Source organism: Sphaeramia orbicularis, chromosome 1 (genome assembly GCF_902148855.1).
Source record: "Sphaeramia orbicularis chromosome 1, fSphaOr1.1, whole genome shotgun sequence".
Lineage (NCBI taxonomy): Eukaryota > Metazoa > Chordata > Actinopteri > Kurtiformes > Apogonidae > Sphaeramia > Sphaeramia orbicularis.
Window position 1 is genome coordinate 1,949,213 of NC_043957.1, and position 24,235 is coordinate 1,973,447.

Genomic DNA, 24,235 nt, shown 5'->3' on the forward strand with positions numbered 1-24,235 from the left:
ATCACGCGCAGCTGCTGGAAAACCCGGCACAAACAAAACCTACGACGAAATGAGCAGCTACTAGCAAAAAAACGACTAACTACAGTTTTATGGACACAAAGTAAAGTAGTGTTTATTGATATGCCAACGTGGCATAACTTTGTAACCGTTGTGGCTGCAGTATAGTTTAGTTTTTTTATGTTATGTGATCGTGGTTGTGATGTACGCTAGCTAACTGACGTTTTTGGTGTGGCTATATTTTAGTTAGCATAAAAAAATGACAAGGAAGTCTGTCTTAACCTTCAATTAATACTATTATCAAGACGTATTTCTGTCTGTTGTATTTTCAGATAAAAATGCTCTCTACAGGAGATGTGCAAGGTGGTCTTCGGAAACTGGAAACTCTGCTTCGTGTGATAAAGTTTCCAGGGCATGTCGACTACACTGGGTAGGACATGAACAGTGTAAATAGAAAAAACATACAGTGGTTATGTGGTGGGTGATTATTCTGCAGGACTGCCTTCCTAAAGACGCAGACTTTGTGGATGGATCACTGTTAGAAAAGTTGTGAAGTTTTATATTTAGCCTACTTAAGCTGTTTAACACATAATATAGGCTGTTACACTGGAAAAAAAATCAAACTCTTACCAAGTGTATTTTTCCTCATTTCTAGTCCAAATATCTCACCACACTTTAAATAAAACATAATCACTTAAAGAGTAATTTTTCGGTGAGATATAAGAACTTATTTTCAGAAAATAGATCTTGAAAATCTTATTTCAAGAAATCTTACCAAGATCATTTTCACTTGTTCCGTTGGCAGATTTTTTTTTTTTTTTTTTTTTTGCTTAATTCAAGATAATTTTGTTTAATTCAAGCAAAAAAATCTGCCAATGGAACAAGTGAAAATGATCTTGGTAAGATTTCTTGAAATAAGATTTTCAAGATCTATTGTCGAAAAATAAGTTCTTATATCTCACTGAAAAGTTACTCTTTAGGTGATTGTGTCTTATTTGAAGTGTGGTGAGGTATTTGGACTAGAAATGAGAAAATACACTTGGTAAGATTTTGATTTTTTTCCAGTGTGTTTTTGTTTATTTAAGGATCCCCATTAGTCTCTACCAAAGTAGGGACTATTCTTCCTGGGTCCATTCCCAATATTAAAGTACGAGGGCCGTTCAATAAGTTCATGGCCTCACCCAGAACAGAACAAGACAGACTGATAATTTATATTTTATTTTTCAACATAATCTCCATTTACAGCAATGCACTTGGTCCATCGATGTTCAAGCATCACTATCCCATCACGAAAGAATGTAACATCCTGTATTATAACAACCAGTATTTCTGGGTGAGGCCATGAACTTATTGAACAGCCCTCGTATTACAGTTTTTACATTTACAGAGCACATAGACAGAAAAAAACATAGTTACGTTCAGTTAGCATTGTTTCATTATTAATTACAGATTTCTTAAGATTTGTTTTAAAAACAACACGATTACTTATTAACATCATTCCTGGAGGAAACATATTCCAATATGAGATGGCTCAGTATATAAACCTCTTATAAACGTATTAAATGGTATTCATCCCAGACTGATGAATCAGATCCTAATATAGATAATTTAATTTTCAAATGTCAAAACATGTCCCAATGTAGTAAATTTTCTTTAAACTTGGTGTATAAATACCCATAGTTTATATAACACGGACACACCTATTTCCCAAACAGTTTACATAGGCTCACACACCTTCATCCAGGAACACAAAGCACCATCTAAACAATAAAAACACTGCACCAAAGAATGTGATTTGCAACTCTATAAATAAATAATAGAACATAGTCTGAAACAATAGATGTTTTTCTGTATCACATGTTTTTGTTATTGTTATACCACACAGCCACTAATTCCAGATAATCTCTTTTACCACTGTGATTTTGTAAATTAGTTCCAGTCATCCTCACAGTTGTCATTGCTCTCTCTCTCTCATCTGCAGTCTTTCAAAGGGAGATCCCTCTGCTTTTCTCCCAATAGTCAGCTACTCTTTCACTTCATTCTCTCCGCAATTTTCTGAGCAACTAGTGGCAGCTGGACTGGAACTGACTGGCAAAACCGACCTCCGATTCACTGAAACAGTGTATAAGGTAAATAGCCTAACAAGCTCTATTTCCTAACATTTTCATTCTCTTTTGAGGAACTTTGGTGCTTTAATCTCACCCATTAATGATTGCATAACATAGTTTAGTTTATTTGTCTATTTTTTTTTTTTAATTTCAGTTGTCTAATATGTATATTTGTGTGCATTCATAGATACTACGAGACATCTTCCAATATAAACCCATATTAACCAAGCAGCAATTCCTCCAGTGGGGATTCTCCCAAAGGAAAATCTCTGTTGTCTGTGATATCATCAACTTGGTTCTGCAGAGACATAATCAACTGAAGAAGGTAAAACTAGTGTCTGATTAACCTCAGGATTCAACACTTACTCAGTACACACACCAATACACATGTGAAAAACTGTACTCATGATAAACTAGTAAATTTAACTTTGTCATTTTTTCTTTTGCTTTTGTTTTCATTGAGGCAAATTTGAACTGATGCTATATTCCTACATTGCAAAGTCAATAACCTCCACTGTATATTGATCAGTTTGCTGCTGTATTTACGCTCTGTGCAGTTGGTTAAACCATTGAACATTATTCGATTTCCAAAGAGCTTAACATTACTCCTGATATCAACAACAATCAGGTGTCTGATTGAAGTATATATGTTTGTGTGAGCAGCCTAAAGTCAGATGTCCTGTTGCACACAAGGATGGGAGATTAGAAACACATCCACCTCTGTCTGATCCAGATAAAGCAGTAAGTATGATGTGAAATATTTTTTCATTGATCTAAACAAACACGTGCTGTTGTGCTTAACATCACTAACTGATCTAGAAACTGGACAGAAATTTCACTTATTTGCCACAGAAACAGCCGTGTCTTAAGTAGATTCAGTGATTCAGTCAGCATGACCAAGACCTAAGGATCTTAAGATGAAATACAGCTAGGAGACAACTGGTCAGTGATACATATGTGATTGGGTAGATTCATATTACTTTTCTTTACTTCTGTTTTTTTGTGCTTTTTTGTGTTTCAGTTACCTAGCATGACCTATGTTGTTGTGAATCACATAGAAAACCCTTGCACTCTCCCCACAACAAACTCCTCCCATAAGGAAACTCTCCCATCCCAACTTGACACCTATGCTTCCCACATGGACACACACTCCTCTGATTCTCCTGAACATGGGATCACGGACACAACAGAAGAAGAGGACAAAGCTGATAATCCACATGTAAGAAGCACCTGAATACACAGACCAGTGTGATTTAAGTTTAACTTTCAAAGCAAAATATATCGTATTCCTAACTGTCTTCCACCTCTGCCACAGAGAATATACATAATCTAGAAAAAGTATTTAGATGTTTCATCATTCCTCTGTCTGTATCCATACAAGTGACTCTGTGTTTAGTCTCAAAATGTATGAAAATGTTGTCTTTGACCCACAATAGCAGAGCATTTTCCAGCATGTGGATTGTTCAGGAATGTGAAAAGGCAGATTTAGTGACTCTTCTATTCATAATTCTGGGCAACAGTGGAACCATCTCATGAACACAATAATGAATTATTCAGTCCAGTAAGAAAAAACACCAAACAATTGTTATCTGACAATTGCTGTTATTGTAAAGCAGAAAATGCTATACATATTTATTTTTTTTATGTTAAGACATGCTCCTTTTCTGCCTGAGGTTAGGTTTTATTTATAAAAGATTCCAAAAATTTTATTTGCCATTTGTGCATACATATACACATAGGAAATTTTTTGCAGTTGTTCAGGGAGTCAGATAAAGGATACTAGAAAAAACACATAGTTCTGTAAAAAAGTCCATGTACATCTATAAATATGTATATATAAAAGTGCATAAGAACCAATAAAAGCGCATAAAAACCGACCCAGGAGACAATAAAATGAAATAAATAAATAAATACACCGCAAGGAGGTAGTCAGTCTACAACAAGCTCATATGTACATACACACATGCATATACATACATATACACATGTACATGTACACATACATTATATTGCACTATGCCCAGTTTATTTTGTATTGGCTAGGAGCCTCACTGTGGCAGGGAATTTATCACTTCTACCTGTACCGTCTCCTGTCACAGGTTCCCTGCTGTGTACATTCCACACATAAGAGTCATCATATGCTATAAACTGCTTTGCTTGTAGTATAAATGATGATGTGCTTATACAGTATGTCATTGTCTTCCTGTTTTTGTAGTCTGTAGAAGTGGAAGAAAGGCTGTCGGCTCTAGAAACCCAACTAGAGAGTGTTTTTTCTGGGCTAGACAGATTGAGCATCATGGAGAAGCGCCTGGAGGAACTCGAAAGATGGAGGAACAAAGACAAGGTTGACTTTATGTATCACATTTATTTATTTTTACTGTTTTAAACTGGAAAAAAAGCTCAGCGCAATATCTTGTTCAGTTGTAGTGCATCCTTTTTGCAATGATGTTGCCGTTTCTATTTAGAAGCATCTTTTTTTTAATGTGGTAGAAATTAAACAAACCACAGCTGACATGATATGGATCACCAATAAAAATCAAACCATTCATGAACTGCTACTGGTCGTAGAAGATGGTGAAATCTTGTATAATTGTTATGTAAAGTAACAGTGCCCAAAGTTGGGGATTTCAGGTTATTAGCCTGCACAAAATCAACCACTTTTGTAAAACACATCATTGATAAGCTACTACTTTGATAATACTGTATTACTTTCTTTTTCTCCAGCAGATCGAAGAACAGGTCATCACCATATCCAGAGAGACATGGGAAAATCTGCAGAGTCGAGTCCTGTTGTTGGAAACTAAACTGGAGCTAAGGAGTACACAGGTATGATGATACTCACAACAAAATATTCTGTTCCATTAAGGTAGGCCTAGTACAGTCTGATTGTCCTGGACCTTTATTTATCTCAATTTAGGGTCAGAAAACTTTCACTAAGGAAGTTGAAGAAGAGGAATTTCATAAGGTAAGATGTCCTGTCTCTTGCCACCGTTTAAGGCTACGTTCAGACTGCAGCCAAATGTGGCCCCAAAATCCGAATTTTTTTTTATTTTTTTTTTGCTGCTATTTGACCTGTATCTGACCTGTTAAAGACAGTTTGAATGGCACAAATCCAATTTTTTCAAATCCAACCCAGGCCACTTTTATATGTGGTCCTAAATCCAATACATATCGGATATTTTTCAATGCAACGTCAGTCTGCATGGCCAGGTCACATTTATCTGACCTTTACGTCATTGAATTGCCAGTACAGCCCGATGGCAACACACTTGTGAACAGATATAGGTCGCCGGAGAGGAGTGTCTTGTTGTGAGAGTGTTACGGAGAGGCGGTCACAGATGTATTTAAATGTTCTTCTCGTCATTCGAAAATTATGAATGAAGTCTGTGTCAGTGAAGCCGCTAACATCACTATCCCACCACTACTGACTCTACATCCAAATACTCTGTTGTACAGACATATAAGGTAATATTTAGACTAAATGACAGACTCTGTCATCTCGTTCCAGTCTATTCACTCATGTACACGGCACGAGAGAAAAACATCACATAAGAGGAAAAAACGGAAACTGAAATGCTCAAGTCTTAGTCCGCAGACTTGGAATAAGATTAAGAGCACCATAAGAGTCTGCATCTCTGTCCATATTTAAAAAGCAATTAAAACAAAAACTGCTTCTGAAATATGTTTAATTTAAGCCTGTGGTTTTTTTTTTTTTTTTTTTTTTTTTTTGCCTCATGTGCCTGATGTGCTGATGTGTAGGCACTGTCTAAATTCTATACTGTCTGTATTTATTGGAATGACCTTAGGTCGTTCTTAGAGCAAGGGTTAGGTTTTAGCTTAGTTAGAAATAGGGATTGTTTTCATAAATTGTACTGTTTAGCTTAATGTCTTGGGGCCCCATTTATAAGTTATGGATAGCTTCTGGGGTTACCCTTTTTACAAAATTATATCTTGCTGGAAATTAGGAATACAACTTGTATATGTATTTTAAATGATTTGTAAATAAAAATGTGAACTGACGTAGCAGCCATTGCACCACAAAAGGCCAGAGCAAATAACCTGGCTCTGCTCTTTTTAATCTTCTACTTAAAATTATTTGACTGTATTGGTGCTGACTTCAGTTATAGAGAAACTTTATCAGTGCCACGCACACACCGATACGAGATGCCTCCATATTTACTTCCATAAACACAGTGCATGCTGCGTGGTCATGTATTACGTCAGGACCTCTTTTGCACATGCGGGTCACTTCAGGGTCGCATTCAGTTCATACTGAGAACCGATAGAATTCGCATTTAATTTGTAATATGAACAAGCATACAAAAAATAGGGTTTCACAAAAAAAATCCAGATTTTGCATTAAGACCTGCTGTCTGAACGTAGCCTGAACGTCTCACATCAGTACAAGTTGTTGGACATGTCTAGTCTTTTAGAACTGTCTTGTTCTGTTGTAGTAGAGCCACAAAGTCCCAAAAACCCCAGATTATCCCCTCGACTTCTGGATGTGTGTGAGCTGTTTCATGAGGGTGAGCTGAAGAGAACACAAAGGAGGCTCGTTTCAACTGCCTCTCATATTTGTATCCTGACTCATTGTCCATAGCTCACAATGTTTAACAGCAGTGTCAATGTGAATCCACTGGTAGATCAAGTTTTTTGTCCTCTTCCTCTGACACTTCATACTCTCTGTTATCTAATAGCTACAGTGCAGTTGAAATGTTGTGATGCACAGAGAAAATAGGTGTTACTATTTTTTAATTCTTGTGCATTGTTGGGCGTACCATATCGTTAGCCTCATAGCATAATTGCCAAAGTCATACGCTACGTGGACATGTTGAATTCAGATGTTTCTTTCCTAACAGGGGTCTGGGATACAAAACAATAATGATAAATGTACTAATGTAGTTTTATATTGTGATAGCTATGAATGTTTCTATCTCAGTTCCGCATGAACAGGACATCTTACAGCTGTAGACATAATGCGTCCCTGTATTTTTGTCCGTATAGTTTATAAACTTCAGTATTTTCTTAAAGATTAATGGGAGATTTTTCTTCCTCAGTGAAATGTGAAGAAAGTAGATGGTTTGTTGTGGAAGAAAATTATTAGGTGGAACATTTAACATCAGAGTCAAGGATAAAAAAGAAAAAATCAGTGTTGAGAGAAATTAAGTAAAAACCGTCCCTGTCATTTTAGAAGCAAAGATAACAATTTAAGCCAAACTAACCAGTACAATGATATTTTTCCCAATATAAAACTATATCCTGACATTAGTCATTGTTTTGTATCCCAGATCCCTGTTAAAAAAGAAACACCTGAATTCAACGTGTCCACATACTTTCGTCCATATAGTGGATGACTTGAGTGATTATGCTCTGAGACAAATGAAATATGATCTCTTACACACAATATACAAACAATACTCTACAGTTAATGAGATAGATTTACTAAAATACATACAATAGTATAATTTGCTGAGATGGGGACAGCTCTGGTTGTATTTAGTCTTATGGGTTTTTGGAAAAGAGGATAAACCTGCCATTGAATTTCAGTTTAAGAGCTCACAGCCCTTTATACAGAAGGCTCCGTCCACATTTAGATCTGACACCCTGTCCTGACCAGGATCCTTGTCACACTTTTACCGTCATGTCTTTGGATCTGGACTTCAACTGTTCATACTTCTGAAGAATCATGTGAGAAAACCAAAAATTATGAAGGTCATCATACCATTAAAGACACCTTTTTCTCTTCTCTTCTCTTCTCTTCTCTTCTCTTCTCTTCTCTTCTCTTCTCTTCTCTTCTCTTCTCTTCTCTTCTCTTCTCTTCTCTTCTCTTCTCTTCCTCTTCCTCTTCTCCTCTCCTCTCCTCCTCCTCTCCACTCCTCCTCCTCTCCTTCTCTCCTCTTCTCTTCCTCTTCTCCTCCTCTTCTCTTCTCTTCTCCTCCTCTCCTCTTCTCTTCTCTTCTCTTCCTCTTCTCCTCCTCTCCTCCTCCTCTTCCTCGCTTCTCCTCTTCTCCTCCTCCTCTCCACTCCTCTCCTCCTCTCCTTCTCTCCTCTCCTCTTCTCTTCCTCTCCTCTCCTCTCCTCCTCCTCTTCCTCGCTTCTCCTCTCCTCCTCCCCTCCTCCTCCTCTCCTTCTCTCCTCTTCTCTTCCTCTTCTCCTCCTCTCCTCTTCTCTTCTCCTCCTCTCCTCTTCTCTTCTCTTCCTCTTCTCCTCCTCTCCTCCTCCTCTTCCTCGCTTCTCCTCTTCTCCTCCTCCTCTCCACTCCTCTCCTCCTCTCCTCTCCTTCTCTCCTCTCCTCTTCTCTTCCTCTCCTCTCCTTCTCCTCTTCCTCGCTTCTCCTCTCCTCCTCCCCTCCTCCCCTCCTCCTCCTCTCCACTCCTCTCCTCCTCCTCCTCTCCTTCTCTTCTCTTCTCCTCCTCCCCTCCTCCTCCTCCTCCTCCTCTCCTCTTCTCTCCTCTTCTCTTCTCCTCCTCCTCCTTCTCCTCCTCCTCTTCTCCTCCTCTCCTCTCCGCCTCGTCTCCTCCTCCTCCTCTCCTCAGTGTAACCCTCCACCTCCATGTGCCCCCTCCACGTCCTCCTTCATCTCCAGTTCATTGTCTGATGTTTCACAGGTGAGGCTGATAATAGTTGGACCTGTTTACTTGTGTACTGTCATACAGAACAGTTTAATGATGAGGATAATCATGTGGAAATGGCTGTACTGGTTTAAACTTTGCACTGATAGTTTTCAGAATGAGTTGCATTCTTAATTAAAATTCAATGCATTCAGGTAAATGAGGATATTTCATAGAAAATATAACGTGGTGCAATATTGTTTATTCCAGTGTGCAATGTTTGTTTTCTCGCTGTTGGTAATTTAGTTCCCTCACTGCTGCTTATTATTATTATTATTATTATTATTATTATTACCTACATATTTATATTGTATATCATTGTTATGACTACTATCACTGTTATCAGTTTATTATAACTTTTATCTTGTGATTATTAATATATATATATATATATATATATATATATATATATATATATATATACACACACACACACACACACACACACAGGGTGAGGAAGCAAAATGTACAATATTTTGAGGCAGGGATTGAAAGACAGTGTATGACCAATTAGTTTATTGAAAGTCATGAGAATTTATTTGCCACAAGAAAATGTCCATAATAGAAAATGTTTTTATTCTATGTGTCCTCCTTCTTTCTCAATAACTGCCTTCACACGCTTCCTGAAACTTGTGCAAGTGTTCCTCAAATGTTGGGGTGACAACTTCTCCCATTCTTCTTTAATAGTATCTTCCAGACTTTCTGGTAATAGTTTTGCTCATAGTCATTCTCTTCTTTCCATTAGAAACAGTCTTTATGGACACTCCAACTATTTTTGAAATCTCCTTTGGTGTGACGAGTGCATTCAGCAAATCACACACTCTTTGACGTTTGCTTTCCTGATTACTCATATGGGCAAAAGTTTCTGCAAAGGTATGGATAATAGTGTTAGGTATGATTATGACATCAGTATATGTTTGGGTTCAAAACAACTGACGTAGTGCCTGCTGAGAAAAAACAACTAAATGTTCAGTGTACATTTTGCTTCCCCACCCTGTATGTATGTATGTATGTATATATATATATATATATATATATATATATATATATATATATATATATATATACACACACACACACACATACATATTGTGCATACATTATAATATTAAAACACAATTAGATATTTTTTATTATTATTATTATTATTATTATTATTATTATTATTATTATTACTACTACTTTGCCGCTTGTTTCTACTAATACAATCCAATGTGCAATTGCAGTTTTTCACTCCTGTTTTTTATAGTTATTGTTTTGCTGTTTTCGTGTGGTATTTCTTATGTGTACATTCGCTATTGGAACCTCAATTTCCTGAGGGCTCTGCTCAAAGGATCAATAAATTTCTATCTATTTTTCTGTAAGGAAATAGTTTTGTAGTTAAGTTTTGTACAGTCAAAGAGGATAGTGAGTGTGTGGTTTTTCATTTTAGGCTGTAGTTTCTGATGTGTTGTTATTATTTTCTTATATCTGGGTCCGTATTCCTACAGATTCTGAGAATCCTCTCACAGCTCCTAACTTCACCTAAAAATTCCTAGCAAGGAGTCTGAGCTTAGGAGTGATTCCAGAACACTGTCAGAGAACTCTGAGCAGGAATGGACAGAAATTCCTTTGTTAGTGAGGAGGTGTGGTCGACCCCACTGCAATGTATGAGTCATTTCAAAAGCTGTGATTGGTTGATCCTAAAAGCTAGAAAAAAACTATACTTTTGGTGATAATGGGCAAGGGATGGACCCTCAAATGGATAAGCTGATTCATAGAATCTAATCTGATGAAGACTGTAATTTTAAATTATATTTCACATAAAAGAAAATATCTGTTCAATGAATAGTAAGCTATACTTTGAAATTATCTCACAAAATGTGTAAAAAAAAAATCAGGCCCACTGGCACAGTATTCACATAGTGATAGTTTTATTTATTTGCTCATATTAATTGGCATGCTGGTAATTTTTGCACTTTCAACTTTGAACATTTCAACTCAATCTAGTACAGTATTAACGAGGGTAAAGTGTCTGAGCTTTCATCAGTGTCTGTGATTACTGAGCGTCCTCAGGAGGTTGTGACCCTGCAGATGGAGGGTTGGGACAGACCCAGGTCATCACTGCTGCATTGGTGCATTTCCCCTATTGTCAAATCCCACAGTGTTGTGATGACTTTCATTTGGGTGGTGTTGCATTGTGGCGTTGGGTTGGAGAAGTAAGAGCATCTGTAATGAGATCAACCACAAACAGGATTCCTGCACCATCCAATCTGTAGTGTTTAATTTATTCCCTGTCATCCAGTGTTTGGAGAATCTCCCTCCTGCCTCTTCCATTTTGTCCTCTGCTTAGGGAACTCCTCTTCCCCTTAAAAGTCCTCTTCTGGCTCTGAACAGATCTCACTTTAGGAGCTCTCTAGGATTCTGTCGGAATAGCTTTGATCTTTACTAGGATCTACCCTGCATTTTTAGGGGAAATTCTAAGAAAACATGATTCTAAGAATTTTCTTAGAATTTGGGCACTAGGAGCAACTCTGCACTAAGAATCTGTAGGAATACAAGCCCAGGTTTATATTTTTACCAGTATCAGTATTTTTTCAGTCTGTCTTATGTTTTTTTTCCAGAGGGATCTGAAGGACAGGCTTGACAGGATCGCCAATATGTAAGTTGATGAGCTGAAGGTGCTTTTCATTCTCTGTATTATAATACTGGAAGGTGTGTGTGTGTGTGTGTGTGTGTGTGTGTGTGTGTCTGCACAATTCTGAGAAACTGAGACATTTTTAACTGGCCAGTTTGGTTCCTACAGTTGAGGAATAGTCCCATCTCCACATTAAATATCTCGCAAAGTTGATAGGACCAATATTTTGGGAGATATTCATTTTGGAATACAGTAGCTTTACAATCATGTTACTCGGTTGACAGGAAGTGCAGTACCATGCTGCGTGATGGGAAATGAAGTTACAAACAGGAACGACATATTTACTAACTTCAGTCCCTAGATATTTGTATTAATTATTAATAAGGTGCTGGTACTGATATATTCTTCCACAGGCTGTTTTTGTTGGTGTGTTTCAGGTTGAAGAGCACCTCCAGTCTACTGAAGAACACCCAGACCACCCCAGCAGCCTGCAGTTAAACGCACATACACCACTGTTATCAGACACACAAACAGAGAAACTGCTGCAGATGCTTCTAACACATACTGGGAAATACTGACGCCATGAAAATCCATGTGCAACGATGAATGGATCATTACAGTAAATCTGATATTTTTAACAATTATTCTGCACAATCACAGATATTACTCTTAACAATGTCATTTAAAGTGCCTGGTGAATGTGTTATACTTGGTTTGATTTGGATTATATCCGCATTTCCTCACTTCAATTTCTCAAATTTCCTCAAAAATCAAGCGTAGAGCAGTTTGAATGTTAAATAGTCTTAACATGAGGTCCATTCTGCTGGTTCCAAATTAATAATGACCTTTAAATGTGTGTGTTGTTTCCGTTGCTTTAAGGAAAACCTCACTTAATCAGAGGGGACACTTGACTGAATAAATAATAAATATAAATAATAGGAATGTTTTCAGTAGAAATATTTGAACATTTTGCTGTGATTTCTTCTTTCATGTTTTACTCCTGTGGGCTTCAGTCAGTCCTGTGTTTTCAGTTGGTGGATTGTGTTGGTATGATTTATTTTCCAAGTGTTTCCTGTTGATGTTATGCTGTTTATTACAGTTTGATTTCTGAAAGTTGAATTTATATTTATGCGCCTTTTTGTCTCAGAAAATTGAACTCTAGAGATAAATGTGTGACAGGAATCGTCCGTCATTCCACACCATGAATGTATGTTTTAGCGAGTAGAGAAAGATTTCATTCTCAACATGTAATTACTTTTAATATTAAAAACTCCATGATTATTAAATGTGTCATGTATGATGTAAGTTCTAACACGTCTGGACCTATATTCTATAGCAACATACATGTGTAAACCTTAACTCAAATTTAATTATATAGCACTGAATTATAATAAAAGTTCTCTCATGACCTTTCACATTTAGATCTGGTCTAGACCAGACTCCTAATAAGCCAAGTGGTCATAATTTTAGAATCTGACCCACAGACCTCACTATTTTTTTATTCTGTTAGTTTTCAGGTCAAAACTGAAGAAAAATCTAATAACAGAATCCTAATACCCCACATATCTGAGCTGGCTATTTATTTATACAGAGTTCCTTTTACTTGTCAGACAGATGGAAAAAGAGTTTTTTGTTTTTACCTTGTCATGTTTCAGCTACAACCTGTGTTCTTCCTCAGATGGGTCACTTGTTCCTGTGATGCGTTGTCAGCTGTTTTATCCTGGTTAACCAGGCAACAGGGGGCGACTCTGCCCCCTACTGTCTGGCAAACCACAGAGGACAGCATCCCAGGTGTGGCATCCCTGTTCATGGTCCTCAGGTCCCTTTTCTGATTTCTTTGGCCTCCCTGATCCATCGGTGGTATTTGTGTCCCAGTCCATAATATGGTTCTGTCTTTTGCAGTGATCCATTAGTGCTCATTTCATGTTCTGTTGTGTGTTACGTCACAGAAAAGCTGGACAGTAACTAGACAGTCAGCAAAGAAGCAGTCAACACCAGTCATGTAGTTACTTCATTTATTTCTTTAATAAATCAAAGTGCAGGCGGCTACAAAACACAAAGACCTGAGAAATGTGGTGGAGGCTGGGACTTGAAGGTTGGGCCAAATAAATGAAATTAATAGAACAAAACAGGTCCTGACTGAGCGTCTAAATATATATATAAAAAAAAAAAAGAAATGTGAAAGGAATACCTAAACTTATCTATAAACTGCAGTTTCAAAACATTCATGGGTGGCACCAGCCAATAACCCTAGTGAGCGAAACAAAAGAGGAAGCTACGTGAAACACAAAAGTGTACAGGGCGCCCCAAACTCACCTAAGACCCAAACCTCACACCAAACAGCCTTCAAACGAAAAGAAAATGGCTCACACAAAGGACTGTGGTGTCAGCAGGAAGACCAAGAAAAGAGGAGGGTGGAGTCCTCAGGGGGGAGCTTTTCACAGGTGTTCTGAGCTCTGATTGGCTGGCTGGAGTCTTGGTGGTCCAATCATAGGCGGATCAGCCTGCCCACGTGGAAACCAATTTGTAATCACCTGTAGAAAAAAAAAGGAAGGTGGGAAAACAGAAACAACCCCACCCTCTGCTGTCTGACATGGAACATGGTGCTCTGTCTTTGGTTGTGTGTGTGTGTGTGTGTGTGTGTGTGTGTGTGTGTCTTGCTGCTGTCTCTTTTTCACATTCTGTCCTGCGCTCATTTTTCCTTGTGCCAAATGCTCTTCCTGCTTTTCCAATATAGGTCTTATTGCATGACAGGCATGACTGGCTATTTATTTATTTATTTCTGTATTATTGTTATAGTCTGTACAGAATACATTTGTCATTAGCTGTGTTAGTTGTGCGCTGGTGGTGGGTTCATCTGTAGGCAGGGTGGTCAGTGTCGTCTGTCTGCATGTTTACTTGTGCTCATCACATCATAACTCATTATCATCATCATTTGGGGCGGCCATGGCTCAGATGGTAGAGTGGGTCATCCAATAACTGAAGGGTTGGCGGTTCAAATCCCACTCTGGGTAAGACACTTCACCCTCCTTGCCTCCAGTGCTGCTACTCACACTGGTGTATGAATGTTCTGGGGGGGGTGTAGGCATAGTCAGCCACACTTCTGTCAGTCTGACCCCCCAGGACAGCTGTGGATACAGATGTAGTTTACCTCCACCAGAGGGAGAATGTGAGAGTGAATGAAGAATGGATCCACCGTGCACTTTGAGTATGCATTCTATATCAATCTAATCCATTATCATTAACAAATGCCTATTTAAGTTTTAACCCATAAAGACCCAATCATCCACTGGTGACCAAAAGCATCTACTGATATAAAACATTTAATAACTGGTGATTCACTAATACTATTAATACATGTAAATAAAACACTGTCATCTTCTACAACATTGATTCATTAAGTAAAACCCATGGACTCTGACAAATGACAGTGGATGGAGACGATGGGTTTTACATTCAGTTACTGGTATCTTTGCTGTAAAAGTCACTTTTTGCTCAGTTTTCTCTGTTTCTGATATAATAACCCTCAACTTTAATCTGAGAATCTGAAAAAACACAAAATATAGAAGATAATATTATAAGAAATGATGATAAATTACATAAAAAAGGTTAATTTAAGACAAAAAAAAAATGTGGGAACGACCACAAAAGTAGCACTGGGTGTTTATGGGTTAAAAAATAGAATTCTAATTTTTAAAAAATTTAAAAATAAAGGGAAGTTGAGTTAAATATTCTGAGGGGGTAATTTTTCAGACATCAAAAAGTGTAAGTTTTAGTTACAGTAGGTCACATTATAGTATATGAAAAAAGAAAAAAGAAGTGGTGAACTCCAGGACAGTAGGAGTCCCTTTATGGACACTATTTTCTTAACTGAAGTAAAAGTAAAGTAAATACTTTTCCTTTTTTTTTTCTTTTGTTCAGGCAAGACATCTAAAAACTATAACTTGTCTGAACAAAAGAAAAAAAGTATCAAAAGTAAAGTAATTAAAAAACACTTCAAAGTACTATCTGTAATAGTAGTTATTAGTTATTTTAAAATGACCATATAATAATTACATGCAGATCTTTTTTAGATGATATTATTTCATTCATTCCATTCCCTAATCTATCCTTATGGTCTCTATTCAGTCCTGTATGTAAATATAATGTTCAGTGTGGATATTTGAACATGATTTCATTAGGTTTTCTTGGTGGTCCTTGTTGATGTTGTGCTGTTGTGTTATTTTATCGCTTGTATTTGTGTTTATGCTTATTAGTGTCTCTGTACTTTACAGTGATTGTTTTTAGATATTTTAATTCGGTAACATCCAAGAATAACTCATAATCTACTCTTCTACATCTGTATCCATCCTCCCTCCACTCCCGTTCAACAGGTTTTATCCTGCCAGTCAAAACCCGGAGCCGTTTTACCCGCAGTTTTTATCCTGACAGTCAAAACACGGGGTTTCAAAAGCCCGGCTTCAGCGCGGGAAACGTCTTCCTGTTTTGGTGACGCAAGAGCCGACGTGCGTCCTCGTGCGTGTGTTAATATTGTGCAGAAAGTTCAGAAACTGGCGAAAACCAACTGATATTAGTGTGTTTTTAAAGACATGGAGAAGGAAAAGCAGCAGCCCAAGTCTAGTCAGCTGAACGGGTAAGTCAGGGTTATTATTATTTAGCTAAATGATCTGTGCTATCGAACATTTTTAGCTAATGTTGTCAGTGCTGTGTTCATGTATGAGCTTTATTTACTGAGCTGACTGTGTTTGTGTTATTATTATTATTATTATTATTATTATTATTATTATTATTATTATTATTATCATCAGTAAATGGTTTAGAATGAAAACTACCAGAAAGGCTGGGAAAAGAGCTGCTTCTGTCCTGAAGCTGGTAAATAGTTAAACCTTAAACTAAATGACACAGGCTGAGTTAGAGGTGAACTCTGCTTTAGCAACAACAGTGATGAAGAAATAGTCATGTCCTTTACATTTACATTTATATTTATATTTACATTAACATTTATATTTACATTTACATTTATATTTACATTAACATTTACATTTATATTTACATTAACATTTACATTTATATTTATATTTACATTTACATTTATATTTACATTTATATTTATATTTACATTTATATTTATATTTACATTTATGCATTTAGCAGATGCTTTTTTTCAAAGTGACTTAAAGGGGAAAAACTAAAATTAAAGAATAAAAAACAAGAATAGATTAACCCTTTCATGCTTGAATCATAAGAACCTTTGTCAAGATCTTTTCTTGAGTGTTTTTATTCCTCATTAGGCATGAAAAAACAATGCAATTGAGTTGGGTTTTTTTTTCCATGGATTTACAAAAATGTCCACTTGGCTCTACCATGCATTTTATTCTTGAAGCACAGAAACATGTATTTAAAACCCAATATCAGAAAGTGATATTAACCCTTTCATGCACAGTGGTCACTCCAGTGGACAGTTCTTCTCCAGCTGTTCTCTTGTATATTCATGGGTTTTGTTGTTTTAGTTCCAGATCAGCCAACACAGTGGACACTTATGCGTCCTCTCATAAACTCCAATTCATACCATTATTGTAACTTTGCTGTTCTTGATTGGTTCTTGAGTGGAAATCAATTGTTAGTATTTATTTTTTGCACAATATCTCCATGAAGTGAGTAATAACTAGTATTAGAATATGTTAAAATGTGAGAAAACATCAGATTATCTGCATTAAACATGGTTTCATTTCACTGTTTTCATATCACTTGATGATATTGGGTTTTAAATACATGTTTCTTTGCTTCAAGAATAAAATTCATGGTGTAGCTGAGTGGACATTTTTGTAACTCCATGAAAAACAGGTTGATTTAAAAAAAAAAAATTCAATCGCATTGTTTTTTTTTTCATGCCTAAAGAGGAATAAAAACACTCAGGAAAAACAATCTTGATTAAGGTTCTCATAATTCATGTATAAAAGGGTTAAAACCCAATATCAGAAAGTGATATTAACCCTTCCATGCATACTGGTCAGTACAGTGGACAGCTATTCTACAGCTGTTCTCTTGTATATTCATGGGTTTTGTTTTTCTTTTTTTTTTTTTTTTTTTTTTTTTTTTTTACACATATCTATATTAAAGTTTTCAGACACTACACATCTTTTCTGACATGAATTGGTAACATTATGTAGATCTCTCCTGAGCATAAACCCTCAGAATCACAAGCCCTCCCCATAGTTTCCACACAATTTATCAGAAAATATATGTTTCTGTGCGTCAAAAATTAAACGCGTGGTGTCCAGCTGAGTGGACATTTTTGCAGCTTCATGAAAAATAGGTTCATAAGAAAAAAATTTTTTTCATTATTATTATTATTATTTTTTTTTTTTTTTAATTTATTTGTCAGAAGAAAATTTTCAGTTGCATTTTTTTTTTCATGCCTAAAGAGAATAAAAACACTCAGGAAAAATTTTTGATTAAGGTTCTCATAATTCGTGCATGAAATGGTTAAAACAATAAAATAAAAACGTTTTTAATGCTGCTAATCTGATGTTTTCTCACATTTTAACAAACTCTAATACTAGTTATGACTCACCTGATTGATTAATTTGATTGATTGATGTATTTCTTTTGAATGTGAATGTCAAAACAGAAGAAAATAAATAAACAAAACACTTAAGCATAAGACATATAATACATATTTGAAAAGGAGTGAGAAGAAGCAGAACTGATAAGCTCCACCCCTTCTCCTTATATAATTAATAACAGTAATAATCTTCCTAGTTCATGGAGAAAATATGCCCAAAAAAACCTTTTTTTTTTTTTTTAACTGTTAATTACAGTCTAACAACTAACGATTTGATTGATTGATTGATGTATTTATTTCGAACATGAATGTCAAACAGAAGAAAATAAATAAACAAAACACTTAAACATAAGACATATAAAACATATTTGAAAAGGAGTGAGAAGAAGCAGAACTTATAAGCTCCACCCCTTCTCCTTATATAATCAATAACAATAATAACCTTCCTGGTCTAATCAGATCTATACACTATGACACAATAACAGCTGATTTGCACTCAGACATGTCAGTGCAGATCAGGTTTATCTAGAACAGCACAGTTACAGTAAAGGTGTGAATGTCAGTGTATTATTATGGGATGGTGCATGAGTGTCCACTGTGTTGGCTGATCTGGAACTGAAACAACAAAACCTGTGAATATACAAGAGAACAGCTGGAGAAGAACTGACCACTGGAGTGACCACTGGAGTGACCACTGTGCATGAAAGGGTTAAAGCCATAAAGCAGCTGTACAATTAAAAACAGTGTCGTCTAAAAGAATAAAAAAAGCAAGATGATAGACTAAAATACAAGAATAGATTAAGAAGACAGAAAAACAGCTGTACAATTTAAAAACAGTGAAATAAAAAAAAAACAAGTAAAACAACAGAATACACATAAAACATTGAAAGTTGTTTGAAGTGTTTGACAGTGCTAGGACAGGAGGTGCTCTCCTTTACACACTTGAAATAAGATACTAATAATTCACAGTAAATATTCTCCCTTAAAAACCACATGTAGTTTAAAGCATGGATCATGAGTTAGTTTTTTAACACTGAATTCATCACTAGAAGCAAATTCAGTTCTGACTTTTTTTCTCCATATATTTAAGGTTAAATGTTGTCTTACTTTATTATCACCATATGTAATTTCACTATCTGCATTTTACCCCTCCTAATACACACACAGCTTTGGTTTCTTATAAATAAATCTAAGTTTATTGAATATGTCCAGTAAATCTATTTAATTTACTGATCGTTTCATTTATTTATTCATTCCAAATTATTCTAAATGACTGGACAGTAGCAGGATGAAGAAAACTTAGAATAGCTGCTGACATCACATAAGTTGCCGTTACAGCTATTACAGTGAACAGTTTACATGATAGTCCATGAAAATAAACAAATCCAAAAAAGTCCAATTATTTCATTCCATGTTTTTATCAAGCTTCTCTATTCTCTCCTAACCTCTTAAACTGAACAATATTTGTACTGCTCTTCACTTTCTTTGCCAAATAATTCCACAGTGACACCCACAACACAAATACACACTTGCTTCACATTAGTCTGAACCCTTTGCTGTTCAAAATAAAACCGACTTCTATGTTTTTCATCCTGTGATTCTAAAACAAGTAATCTCTGCAAATTTGCAGCAAAAGTCTGTTTCTCACTCCAAACACCATCAACAATGTCCTTAATTCAGCTGATTTTTTTTAACTGAAACAATCCTGATTTAATAAACAACTCATTTGTATATTCCTTGAAATTAACGTTACACAATATTATTGCACTTTTCTGAAATAAAAACAATGGCTTTGTGTTACTCATACTTTAATTCCACATTGATCCACCAATCCTATCAATCCATGTAAATAATTGGTGTAAAATACAGTTCTTCATCTTTTCATGGTCATCAGATATGACCCATGTGGACGTTCAGAGGCTCCGTAGTGAACGCTGAAACATCTTCGCTAACATTGATTCACCTGTAGAACCCATGGAGTTGGATCAACGACAGTGATTATAGAGGCTTGTTTTTAGGTTCAGTTAACGATATATTTTTCTGGAAAAGTCAGTTCTCTTTTTATTACATCATTACCTTTGAATGAACTCTGAGATTTAATGAATATCTACATGCAAAATATGTGTTAGATTATAAATTATTATTATTATATTGTTCACTTATTCTGCCATATTTGAGTTATAGTATTGAACATTTTAGACCAGGAGAAGCTTTTGGTCGGTGGTGACTGTCGACGTCTTTGAGGGTTAAAAGTGTGTCAACATTACATATATTCCTAGATTTCAAACACACAAACTAATGCTGCTCTGAAAATAGTGCACTACAAGCTAAACTTCTGGATTCACAACCTTACAGACCTACAGGACAGCCAATTTTATAGCAACTTCCAAATACACTGTAGCAGCACAACTATTGGTTGAATTCAGACCAAACTGGGTTTATAGATTGGCAGTGACCCAGAACAGATTTGATTATATTTTGGGAAAAATTAGTCAAAGTTAAATTTGTAATGAATTTTTTAAACCTTTTTTCTTGTAACATTTACTTATAATGGGTGAAATTTCAAATGTCTATAAAAACATCAATTTTGTTTCAATTTACTTCACACTTGGCACATACATAGGAGCAGTTGATATGATGACATCAGCACATGCATAGACGTGATGACATCAGCTGGATCGATGACAAAATAAGCGACAGTATGTGTGAGGGGCGGGGTTTGTTTTGTCTGGAACCACTCGTTAACATTATTATAATATTTTCCCATGTATTTAATTTATTTTTCTTTGTAAAGTGGATATTTTTATACATTTAACACTTTGAACATGTAGATGTTCATAAAGATATGATGTTTGTTACCTCAAAACAGAAAAATGAAGCAAAAATGACAAAATATCATTATCTGAACATAACCCCAGTGTGTCCATCCACTGTCACTGATCCAACTCCATGGGTTTGACTGGGGAATCAATGTTGGAGAAGATGACGGTGTTTCCATGGACACACTAATTATTTTGTTCTTTTTTATTCAATTTACTTCTTATTTTATCTGTTTTTGTTAATTTTTTGTTGCCTCATTCCTTTTTTTCCTTCAGTTTTGTTCAGTTTGCGGCTTATTTTGTTCATGTTACTTATTATTTTGTTGATTTATTATTCACTTTTGTTCATTTTTATTAAGATAAGATAAGATAAGATATTCCTTTATTGATCCCACAATGGGGAAATTCACAGTGTTAACAGCAGCATTGAAACATACACATAGACATACACATTCACGTAAAACAGTCATATAAATTTGAATAAAAGAAAAAAGTGTTTAAAAAAGGAGAGTGCAAATATGCTTTGGTATGTAGTGCAATGGTTATAAATATAAAAAAAAAAAAAAAAAAAATATATATATATATATATATATATATATAAATATGGATTTGAATATATATATATACAACATTAGATGGAATGGAGGGAGGGTTGTTATTACACCACATATGTGGTGATCTACTGGGAGCAGGACTGGTTGTGCAGTCTGACAGCAGATTTTTGGCTAATTATTGGCTAATTTGTCATTTTTTGTTCATTTTATTATTTTTTAAAATTTCCTTTTAGTCAGTTTTTAACTTATTTTTTTCATGTTATTTAATTTTTTGTAATTTTTTTTATTTGTTTTTGTTCATTTTATTTAATACATTTACAAACCCAGTGTGTCCATCCACTGTCATTGATCCAACTCCATGGGTTTGACTGGAGAATCAGTGCTGTAGAAGATGACGGTGTTTCCACATTCACTTCAAAGCCTCTAAATGTCCAAACCGGTCATATCTGTTGATGTTGAAATGCTGACAAACTGTATTTTAACTGGATTATTTACATGTATTGATAGGATTAGTGGTTTAGAAGTTAAAAAACACTTCATACCAGCTGATACTTTTGGTCACTGGTGATTGTTGAGGTCTTTGAGGGTTATTAAGCACAACTTTGTTCTTAATACTAGGTCGATTAGTTGGTTAAAAAAATTAAAAATGCTAAAACTTGCTCGTTATAGTCTTCTGAATCAGTTATGAATCGGTAAACTGTTTCTTTTGCTTTGATGCTTGACCTTTTCCTCTTTTTTTTTTGGTCTCGGTCCAGGTTCGATCAGGGGTTTTTCTGCCTCTGTTTCTTTGGCCTTAAATAAATGGAGCAACAGTGTTTCCCTCAGGTCTTTGACATGACTCAGTGTTGGTGCCGGAGCAGCGCACTCGCTTTCAGATGAAGTCCAAGAGATGTAGGGCACGCTGCCAAAAGCTAGTCCAGGCGAAATTGAGCCAAAATATATTTCTCAGCGAAGCTTGTGCACAAACCAAAGAACAGAGAAGAGATTTCAGCGAATTAAACTTGCACCTGTTCCCCCGGTGCTGGTAATAGAGACAGCCTGTTAGCTATTATGTTCAAGCTTTTACACAATATTATACACAGTCAGCTTTTCTGCGAGGCGTCTCATTCCTCTGCGGCGTTTTGAAGTGGTTGTACTTATGCTAATCTTGTTGCAGATCATTAAAGTTTTCTGTATATGCACGCGTGGGGTTTTATGAGTCGTGTTCAAACACTGGAGCAGGGATATGTGTCTAAATGGAGGAAATTACCGCTCTCCGCTGAGTGATTGTAATGTGATTTTACTAAATGGATAACACACTTTCACTAAATTTGTATGTTTTTCTTCTGTTTCTTTTGTTCTGTGTCTCTACAGCAGCGGGGCCAATAAGAGACAAGACTACCTGGAATGGCCGGAGTATTTTATGGCTGTAGCCTTCCTGTCAGCGCAGAGGAGCAAGGACCCCAGTTCACAGGTGTGTCGGCTGTAATAAGTCACAGTTTAACCTCATACCTCACTGTCATGGAAATAATATCACAGCCAGGCACCAAGGTTATTACTGTTAACGAAAACTAATGAAATGACCAAAACTAGAATTGTAAAAACATTTTCGTTAACTGAAATAAATAAAAACTAGAATTAAAAGAAAAAAACCATAACTAACTGAAACTGTATTGTGTGTTTACAAAACTAACAAAAATGGACAAAAATTATGGATAAAATTCCCTTCGTTTTCATCTTTGTCAGTGTCAGATTGATAGTAAATCGATTTATTTCCCTCTCAGTTTTCTGTGCTGTCTCCATACGACACTTTTTGCTCCGTCACTTGTGTTCACTTGTGGTTTCCAGTCGTCTTCTGGTCCCCACTCTACCTGGAAACATGGAGACTAAAGCAGCAGAGTCCTGTCTGGGATTGATTTGAATACGACGACAGAGAAGAAGAGAAAAGAGACCACTGAACTACAACTGAACTACAACTAAGCATTTAGAAAATAACAAAAACAAATAAAAACCAGCAAACCTGCTCTAAAAACTAATTAAAACAAACTGAATTAGAGAAAAAAAGTCTAAACTACATCAAACTAAACTAGAATGAAAAATCCAAAACAGAACCTTGCCAGGCACAAGAATCCACACTAGTCTTGTACTGGAAACTAGAGCTGAAACAATTAATCGATTAGGTGCTTGAAGCGAACGCAAAAATTCACAATTCGATTAATCGACTTGAATTGATTGAAGGGAAATATTCTATTGCAGTTTTCCTGAACTGAAGCTTCTTTGTGCGTCACAGTAAGCGTCTGTGTGAAACACAATAGTGGAACCAATGTTTAACAGCAGAGAAATGACGGAAACAAAACTTTGATTCAGGAGAACTGTGGTTGAATGATTTTTTTGTATCACTTTGAGTCGATTAATTATTTCAGCTCTACTGGAAACCAAAGATAACAGTTTAAACCAAACTAACCAATGCAATGATATATATCCCAATATAAAACTATATGACATTTGTCATTATTGTTGTTTCCCAGATCCCTGATAGAAAAGAAACACCTGAATTCAATGTGTCCACATACTTTTGTCCATATAGTGGATGATTTAGGCAATTATGTTATGAGGCTAATGAAATGGACATGCTTACAGAGGTTCAGTTTTTACCCCTCTGCCAACCTGTGGCTGAAGAGGTACTGTAATTGTTTTGTTGTCTGTCTGTCTGTCTGTCGGTCGGTCCATTCAATGATGTAATCACATTACCTGAAGATCTGCCCCATATTCATACTGTGGGTGCATCTTGACATGGAGCAGAAGCCTGTTGACCAGGGCTCAAACTCAACTTACCTGGAGGCGGCTGGAGGTAGAGTCTGGGTCAGGCTGGGCCACATTAAGTATTCCATAAAAAGGGTTTCTTTACTTTATTCACAGCCAGTAACATGCACTTTTTGATGAACTGGCCTTCTTTGAATGGCGGTCTGGCTCTAGAAATCCTCT

The 24,235-nt window shown here is 36.0% G+C and overlaps 2 protein-coding genes across 6 annotated transcripts in view; both read left to right on the top strand.

Moving 5' to 3' along the window:
- The first annotated feature begins 12 nt into the window (after positions 1-12).
- Positions 13-12,212, top strand: cep44 (centrosomal protein 44). Of its 3 annotated transcripts, none has more exons than XM_030144706.1 (12): positions 13-100; positions 330-427; positions 1,979-2,126; positions 2,293-2,430; positions 2,769-2,846; positions 3,127-3,324; positions 4,321-4,449; positions 4,833-4,931; positions 5,023-5,070; positions 8,642-8,713; positions 11,320-11,357; positions 11,771-12,212. In XM_030144706.1, the coding sequence occupies exons 2-12, from the start codon at positions 336-338 to the stop codon at positions 11,829-11,831; spliced, it is 1,101 nt and encodes a 366-aa protein (XP_030000566.1). In that variant the 5' UTR covers positions 13-100; positions 330-335; the 3' UTR covers positions 11,832-12,212. The 3 variants fall into 3 exon arrangements, with proteins under 3 accessions (XP_030000566.1, XP_030000557.1, XP_030000574.1); XM_030144697.1 differs by having other exon boundaries at positions 16-100; positions 4,830-4,931; XM_030144714.1 differs by lacking the exon at positions 8,642-8,713 and having other exon boundaries at positions 17-100; positions 4,830-4,931.
- Positions 12,213-15,832: 3,620 nt separating this feature from the next.
- Positions 15,833-24,235, top strand: part of dctd (dCMP deaminase) — a 28,099-nt gene continuing 19,696 nt past the window's right edge. For 2 of the 3 annotated variants that reach the window (XM_030140755.1, XM_030140836.1), the window contains exons 1-2: positions 15,833-15,966; positions 22,625-22,724. In XM_030140755.1, the coding sequence (XP_029996615.1) occupies positions 15,923-15,966; positions 22,625-22,724 (144 nt within the window). In that variant the 5' untranslated portion in view covers positions 15,833-15,922. The remainder of the gene's footprint in view (positions 15,967-22,624; positions 22,725-24,235) is intronic. The other variant, XM_030140899.1, reaches the window with a different exon arrangement.

What these genes read in the sequence shown, in the direction of transcription:
- cep44 (XM_030144697.1), top strand. Translation starts at nt 336, where the DNA reads ATGCTCTCTACAGGAGATGTGCAAGGTGGTCTTCGGAAACTGGAAACT. An exon ending in TGTCTGATCCAGATAAAGCA is followed by an intron (nt 2,847 to 3,126) that starts GTAAGTATGATG and finishes TTTGTGTTTCAG; the next exon opens with TTACCTAGCATGACCTATGT. An exon ending in GATGGAGGAACAAAGACAAG is followed by an intron (nt 4,450 to 4,829) that starts GTTGACTTTATG and finishes CTTTTTCTCCAG; the next exon opens with CAGATCGAAGAACAGGTCAT.